The 8056-nt window shown below is 57.6% G+C and overlaps 1 protein-coding gene across 1 annotated transcript; it reads right to left on the bottom strand.

Annotated features, from left to right (window-relative positions):
• Positions 1-394: 394 nt before the first annotated feature.
• Positions 395-6161, bottom strand: DMRTB1 (DMRT like family B with proline rich C-terminal 1). The gene is made up of 4 exons (XM_072638203.1): positions 5101-6161; positions 3164-3381; positions 1877-2018; positions 395-1347 (listed from the first exon to the last, which is right to left on the bottom strand). Exons 1-4 carry the CDS (start codon positions 6050-6052, stop codon positions 1271-1273), a joined length of 1389 nt encoding a protein of 462 aa, XP_072494304.1. The 5' UTR covers positions 6053-6161; the 3' UTR covers positions 395-1270.
• Positions 6162-8056: the final 1895 nt, after the last annotated feature.

Raw genomic sequence — 8056 nt, 5'->3', positions numbered from 1 at the left:
ATTCAAAACCTTTCATAGCCCACCTCCCCCTCTCCACTGTGCCATCTTCTTATACCTTACACACCATGCTTTGATCCAGCAACACCAGCCTCCTGGCTGTTCCTAGCATGAGACACTCCATCTGTCCATTCTGGGCCTATCCCCGCCCCGCAGGCCTGGATGCTCCCCCTCCTATTTTGTCCTTCAAATTCTGGCTAGAATCCCACCTTCTACAGGAAGCCTTTCCCAACCTCTCCCAATTCTAACAATCTCCAATTAACCTTTCGTTGCCATCTCCCTCATCAGACTGTCGGCTTTCTTGAAAACAGACCTGCTTCGCCTTTCTTTCAGCTTCACCTGTTTGCCAGAGAGAGAACAAGCCTTCTACCCAGGACAAATAAAGGCATCAGGCTGGTTTATTTATTTAATTTTTATTGGAACAGTAAATCGTCCCCCCACAGCAGGGGGTGGCGGAGGTTACAAGCTTGTACACAGCTTCATTTTGTTTGTTGAGGTCAAAACCAGTGCCCTAGAACAAACTTCCTCACCTAACGATTACTGTAAGAGCAGCAAACAGCTCAGCATAGAACAAAAGAAAATTTCTCAACCAAAGAAATGGTGCCTACAGTGCACTTCAAACAAGAAACATCTGTCTCTGACTCAATTGGTTCCCCGATGACTTCAGCCTGGTAACCAAACAGGGGCTGCAAAGTGGAGGGGCCCCCTGTTGTCCTGGGTAGGGGCGGAATGGAAAGGGAGTTGGGACCTTCCCTCACTTAGATGATTTCAACAAATGAGGCTGCATCTCCCCCCTTGCCCCTAACTCTTGCCTTTGGTCTGTGATGAGGGAATTTAAGGGGCAAGAGCAGTCTCCATTCCTGGGAGCTGGGGACTTGCCCACAGCTGGTCCCTTCCAAAACGCCAAGAGGGTAAGACGGGCCAAGTAAAGAGGTAAATTAATCTCTGGGGAAGCTTAGGGGCCGGCCGACCCCTTCTCTCTTCTGCTGGGGAAACACTAAATTCATTCTTGGCCCAGTGAAGTCCCACCTTCCCCTCCCCCAATGGGAACACACCTCTCCTCTGTCTTCTCTATCCCCAGCATGGCCATCCCTGGACCCCATTTTTCCCAGGTTAATCATCTGGAGTCAATGAGACTTCTAACATAACATTTAACTAGTGACTGTCAGCAACCTTTGGTGGCACCTGTTCCTTTGCCCCCTGGTGGTGCAGCCAGGTGGCAGGGCCAACACTCCCTGTATAGAGGGAGTGCCCTGAGGACCCGTCTGGGCACTCAGTTGGCCGGATCCTGGGGAGACGGCTGGCTGTGCTCACACATCACCCCCGAGTCCGAGACATCAGTCAGGGTGGCTGAAAGAGAAACAGAACAAGGAATGGGTTTCATTTTTGGTTTTGGTTTGAAAAAATAACATGATAGCATTCATCCCACGATTTGTCCCGATGCACCAGGCTAGTCCGAAGCAGGATCAGAACTCAGTTCTCGCCTCCCAGCCAGAGTTCTATCCACTAATCCTCTGCCTCTCTGGGGCGGGGCCCTGCCTCAATGGAGCTCCAGAGTCTGGGGATTCTTTCTGACAAATGACAAGGGATTTGGATAAATGGGTAACTTGTCTGCTTGAATTAGCTTGACCTTTTCTAGTACACAAAATTCTGAAATCAGAGTTGACAGGAAGCCAGTGGGTCTGTCAACAGGGATCTGTCTCTCTCTTTTACAAATCCTTTGGTCAGTTTCGGGGCAGGACCAGTCAACATACAGTAGGCACTTCATCAATGCTAGGTGACTCGGCTTCCCTTTCCCTGAGCTCCTGTCAGGCACAGGCCTCTGGATCCTCCTCCCCATCCCCTCAGTGGCAGCCCACCCAAGTTGGACCCCACTCACCAGTCGATTCTTTGGTGTCAGCCAGAACGTTTAGTGGGAGGGGAGGAGGGATATAGTGGATCCCTGGTAGAAAGCCCGGAGGGATGAACTGCGGCAGCGGTGGGTAGTAGCCTTGTCTGAAGTCTCCACTAGAATCCTGCATCTTTGAAAAAGAGACCAGAGCTGTGAGTCCTCACCAAGGTGGGGAGAGGGAAAGCCCGAACTCAGAGCTGCAGTCCATACCACAGACACTTGTCCCTCCCCCATCACTGAGCCACTGGGTCACACTGGGGGGGGGGGGGTGTATCTACCTCTAAAACAACTATGTCTCTTTTCTCTCCTCTCTTTTAAAAGGGTAGGGGGTGGGGCACACTTTGGAGGGGCAGCAGGTTGCCAGAGCTGTATAAAGGTGGAAGGATCTTGGACCAGAACAACCAAGCAAGGGCCCAGGTCCTCAACCTTCAAACAGCCCATCACACACCTTCCTCTGGGCTTGGACAAGCAACTTATAAAGTGATTCTGTCCCAAGCCATGAAGAACCTGCAGGTGTCGCCCAGTCTGTCCCCGGGACTGACTGCACTGTGGCAGGAGGCTTGAGGCTCTCTGAATAATGCAGCGCAGATCACTGAATGGAAGTAGCAGGCTTAACAAAGAGCTGGTCTAGCAAACCTGTCGATCAGACCCCCTGCTCCCAGAGCCGAGGGCTGCAGATAGAGCTGTCCCTGACTTGGCCCAGCTGCCTTCTTTGTGCTAAGACCCTCAAGATACCCCTCAGAGGGCCAGAAGCCACCTAAGGGGAGGGAAGGATTTTCGGGGGGGGGGGTCACCATGCTGCAGCATGGAGAGCACTGTGTGGTTGTGGGTGGATTCTGTGGAAGAGCTAATCAAGTCATAGCAGAGAAAACCGAGGGTCCTAGGATCCTACAGTGACATTCAGAAGGGACCTCAGAGGCCACCCAGTCTGATTCCCTCACTTTACAGATGAGGAAACTGAGGCCCAGAGAGTTAAGGGACTTGTCCCATCTCACACACCTAGGAAATATTAGAGGTGAGATTTGAATCCAACTCAACTCCACAGCAAGGGTTCATTTCATTGTATCACACTTACCCTTTTTCGAGCCTCTGCTCCTTCCTATAAAACTGAGTCATTTGGGGAGGTAGGAGGGAGTCAATCAAATCAACTTTGGCTTGGAAAGAGAACTCACTACTTCCAAGGTCAGCCTCGGTTGTCCCAGTCCCTCCGCAAGGGAGTCATTTTCCCTAAAGTCAAATCGGGGGAAACCAGAGAATGCCCGATCCTCTACTCACCAGCAAAGAAGAAGAGGTCCCTGCTCCGTGGTTGCTGGAGACATGGCGGAAGCCCCTCTGGAGGGGTATCCCTGGGGCAGAAGCAGAACCCCGGTAGCTGCCCAGTGGGAATGGGCGGTAGTGGTACATGTTGGCATAACCAGGATACACTTTAGACTGCTCTCTCTCCAGATATTCAGGTCCCATCACGCACTCTGGGGCAATGTTGGAAGGGTGCCCTGGATAAAGACAAGAACAAGGGGAAAGACAAAAAACCCTAGTTACCTACAAATGTAGTGAAGCTCTAAGACACGGGTACTAACTATCCAAGGACAGTGTTCCTAGGGGAAATTCACTTGACACAGAGCCCAAAGTTCGTTTACAAAGCATTTTCCTCCCACTAGATCTTTGAGGCCAAAGCACCCATCACATCAGCCCCCATTTTACAGTCAAGGAAACAAGAGTCCCATCAAAGCCTGGCCCAGGGTAGCTGGGATGGGATTTGAACCCAGGCCTTCTGGTTCCAAGTCCTAGCTTTTCCAGAACATTAGGGGTTGAAATTCCCATGTATGAACTTAATAAACTGATGGCATCACAGACACTCTGGATGGTATTTAGCCTGGCGAATGGATACCCGTGTTACCTAGAGCACGAGGTCGTAGTGGAAAGGGCTTCGTGCGTATCAAAGGTCTGGTACGACTTAAGGCACTGAAGAAAAGCCCCCCTCCCCCACTACTGCGTGGGAATTGTATCAAGTTGAGCGTAGTAGACAGAGCCCGGGAGGGAGGGGGAGGGGAGAGAGGAGGGGGAGGGGGAGAGCAGGAGGAGAAAAGGAGGGGGAGGGGAGAGCAGGAGGAGAAAAGGAGGGAGAGGGGAGAGAAGAGGAGGGGGAGGGGAGAGCAGGAGGAGAAGAGGAGGGGGAGGGGGAAAGGAGGACAAAAGGAGGGGGAGGGGAAGAGGAGGGGGAGGGGGAGAGCAGGAGGAGAAAAGGAAGGGGAGGGGAGAGCAGGAGGAGAAAAGGAGGGGGAGGGGAGAGCAGGAGGAGAAAAGGAAGGGGCGAGGAGGAGAAAAGGAGGGGGAGGGGAGAGCAGGAGGAGAAAAGGAAGGGGCGAGGAGGAGAAAAGGAGGGGGAGGGGAGAGCAGGAGGAGAAGAGGCGGGGGAGGGGGAGAGGAGGACAAAGGGAGGGGGGGGGAGAGGAGGGGGAGGGGGAGAGCAGGAGGACAAAAGGAGGGGGAGGGGGAGAGGAGGACAAAAGGAGGGGGAGGGGGAGAGGAGGGGGAGAGCAGGAGGAGAAGAGGAGGGGGAGGGGGAGAGGAGGACAAAAGGAGGGGGAGGGGAGAGGAGAGGGAGAAGGGAGGGAGGGGAAGCAGCCTACCTACTACAGAGTGACCTCAGGCCTGTTTCCCAGCCTGTAAAACCAGGGGGGGCCGCTACGGTCCGGAACCTCCCCCCCCAATACCACGTTTCCAAAGCCCGGAACTGCACCGAGACACTCGCACTAAATAAACCTGCCGCCCCCCCACGCTTGGGTCCACAAAGCCGCTTTTCCGCCCCCCCCACCTCGGTTCCCCCAGCTTCATCAAGGGCAGGCTCGGTCGGGCGCCCCCCCCCCGGCCCCGCACTGCTCCCCAGGGGACGCCTCGGTCCCTGCCGTCCGGTTCGGGGGAGGGGAGGGCAGACGGCAGACAGCCATCTTTCTAACCCAATCCTCTTTTTAGAAATGGGGAAACTGAGGCCCAGAGTTTGAAGCGGCCGGCCGCAAGGCGGGGAAAGGAGCGTTTTCTGGGGGGATGGAGCGAGGGGGGCCCGGGCCGCTCCCGAGTCACCGCCGGCCCCCTCCCTAAGGCGCAGAAGCGGCCCGCACGGGGCGTCCCTCGCGGTCACTAGGCCTCGCTCCAGCCCCGGCCTCCCCTGCCCTCCGTCCCCAGGGTCCCGCGCTCCCGTCGGGGGTCCTTACCGAAGTCGCCGTAGGGAGGGCTGGCAGAGGCCGAGGTGGAGGCGCTGAGCGGCGGCGGCGGCGGCGGGGGGGGCGGCGGCGGGGCCGGCAGGGGCATGGGCATGGGCAGCGGCAGCGCCCGCCGGGGCCCGGGCTTGAAGCAGCCGTCGAAGCCCCGGGCGCTGCCCCCCGCGGCCACCTCGACCCCGGGGCCGCCCCCGCCGTTGCCCCCGGGGCCCCGCTCGAAGAGCCCCGAGGGCCCCGGCCGGGCGCTCCCGTAGGGGCCTGCGCGGCCGTCGGGGCCGGCGTCCCCGGGCCCGGGCCCGGGCATGGGCAGCGGCATGGGCAGCGGACGGGCGCAGGGCGCGGGCCCCGGGCCCCCGAGCGGCTCGGCGGGCGGCTCGTCGGGCTCGTCGCCGTCGTGCAGCTGCCTCTTGAGCACCTTCTGCGCCGCCATGATCTTCTGGCGCTCCGTGATCAGGTAGCACTTCTCGCAGCTGCACTGCTTCCAGCGGCACTTGCCCACGTGGCCCTTGACGGGCACCAGGAAGCCGTGGTTGCGGCAGCGCGAGCACTTCGGGGTGCGCAGCATCTTGTCGGCCGCCTCCTTGGGGGGCTCCGTCTTCATGGCCCCGTCGCCCGGGCTGGCGGGCGCAGACGGCGGCGGCGGCGGCGTGGAAGGAGGCGGTGCCGTCGGAGGCTCCTGGGACTGGGGCGGGGGCCCCGCGTGCCCCGAGTGGCTACACTTGTAGCAAGGCGGCGCCTCCGCAGACCACTTGCACAGCAGCCCCTTCTTCGGGTGCAGCGGCCCCTGCACCCCGGGAGCCCGCGCAGGGGAGCCCCGCGCCGCCTGCGTGCTCCTCGGGGCCGGGCAGCCCGGGCACGCGCAGGCTCCGGCCTCCTGCTCGGTCAGCGGGGGAAACTGAGGCCCGGCGCGCTCCGCCTCCGCCGCGTCCGGGCCGGAGGAGTGCATCGCGCTCACCTCCAGGCTGCGGGAGCTGGCTGCGGCATGGGGGACGTCCGGGTGGGGGAGGGGAGGGGAGGGGTGGAGCCCTCCTCCCTCTGCCAGTCTGGGCCGCGCATCCCCCTCCCCCACCCTCGGCCCAAGTTAGGAAACCTCTTCCGCCTGGGAGCTCTGGAAGGGCCCGTGAGGCGCGCACCCCAGGGGGCACGGCGGCTGGGCCCGGTGCAGAGGAGCGCGGGTGCAGGCCTCGAACCGCCCCGGCCCTCGCTAGGCTTGCCCCTCCCTGCTGTGTGGGACAGAGGCGTGGCACCAGACGGCCCCCAGGCCCTGCCCAGAGCAGCCCTGGGGCGTCCATCTTGGACCCAGAGAAGCCTTTCCGCCATCGTTACGCCACGAGCACTGAGTAGGCGCCTACGGTGTGCAGGCAGTACACATGCGTGTGTGCATGTACCTGTACGCACAGTCATACGCATGTATGTATAAATAATATGCATGAAAACATACATTTATAAAAATACGTGGCAGAGACGGAGTCGGTAAAGGAGATACAAAACTAAGATTTGCAAAGAGAGGAACGGGGCAGCTCAGGACTGGTTATCCTTTCTTAATTTTTATTATAATGTTTAGATTTAGGTTTATTTCCTCTTCTTTATTTGACTCTGTCCGTCCGTCCCTCCGTCTGTCCCTCCGTCCGTCCGTCCGTCCGTCAAGCCCGCCGAGCGCCCAGGCCTCTCAAGCGTCCGTCCATCCTCGAGCGTTATCCCCGAACATTAAAGGAATTCGAGGTCGAAATCCCTCAGCCCGGCCTGGTCCCGGCGGGAATCCCCAGGCTGAGGCCCGGCCTCGGAGCAGGGGGAGGGGCGGGGGAGGGGTGACGAGGACCCCTGCTGTTACTGGCGCTGACAGGGAGGGGGAGGGGGGCAGTGAGTGACGCTCGGGGTAGTGCTCCAGGAGGGGGGGGCCGGGGAGGGCGTCCGGCGAGAGGCAGCCCCAGGTCGGGCCCTGACCGGGCAGGGGTGTTGAGGGGGAGGCTCTAGGTCACCCCTGGCTGCCTAGCCGAGGGGACAGAGAGGATGGGCACCTTCAAGGGCAGACCCGGCCTCGCAGCATCCCTGAGCCAGGAGGGGGCCCAGAGTCTAGGCCAGCCCCTTTAGCACATCTCCCTTGGTCCTTCCCACGTGATAACAGCCCTCTGGCCTCTGGATTTCTGACTCTTTATCTACACTTTTTCCTTGTACTTCTCACCTTCTGCCTTGCATTACAAGTCCTTGGGTCCTTTATCTTATCCCATTCTTCTACCCCTTACACTGAGCAAGTCTTCCCACCTGCTGAATAAGTATTTCTTGAACTGGATTTTAATTCTTCTCATAGAAGGGTAAAATCAGAAGGTGACTTGGAAATTGGATTCCACCCTTCTTTCACAGATGAAAACTGAAGTGTGGGTAGTTTCATTTTTACCTTTGTAGCTCCAGCTTGTAGCACTCTCCACAAAGTAGCCTCTTGAATATGCTTGTTGACAGATTGATTGGCAAATTTCTCAAAACCTGAAAGTCGGTGCTGGTGGGGCTGCGAAGAAACAGGCATACTCTTTTGTTGCTGGCGGTATTGCAAACTCAGAACCTTTTCAGAATAAAACCTGGCAGTTTATAGGAAAGGTTACAAAAGTAATCATCCCCTTTGACCCAATTGTTTCTTTTTGAAAAATAAAAATAAGAGTCCCAAGATTTCCATGGCAGGACTGTGTGGCCACAAAACCAGAAAACTCCACCTGGAAGCAACCCAGACATGTGACAGTGAGGGAATGAGTGAATACATGGCGGTACCTTGGTGTAATGGGAAACTGTAAGTCAATTACATGTATGAGGATACAAGGAAATAGACAGAGAAACAGAAGAATGAAGTCCGCGTTAATTTCAGTCATCTAAGAGGGAAAGTGAATTAGTATGAATGGAGAAAGAACCCTGATAAAGATCTAGGGGGAGGGAAAGACGGACAAGTCATGATGTTTTACAG

Source organism: Notamacropus eugenii, chromosome 2 (assembly GCF_028372415.1).
Source record: "Notamacropus eugenii isolate mMacEug1 chromosome 2, mMacEug1.pri_v2, whole genome shotgun sequence".
Lineage (NCBI taxonomy): Eukaryota > Metazoa > Chordata > Mammalia > Diprotodontia > Macropodidae > Notamacropus > Notamacropus eugenii.
Note: the sequence above shows the minus strand (reverse complement) of the source record. Positions and strands in the feature narration are given on the sequence as shown.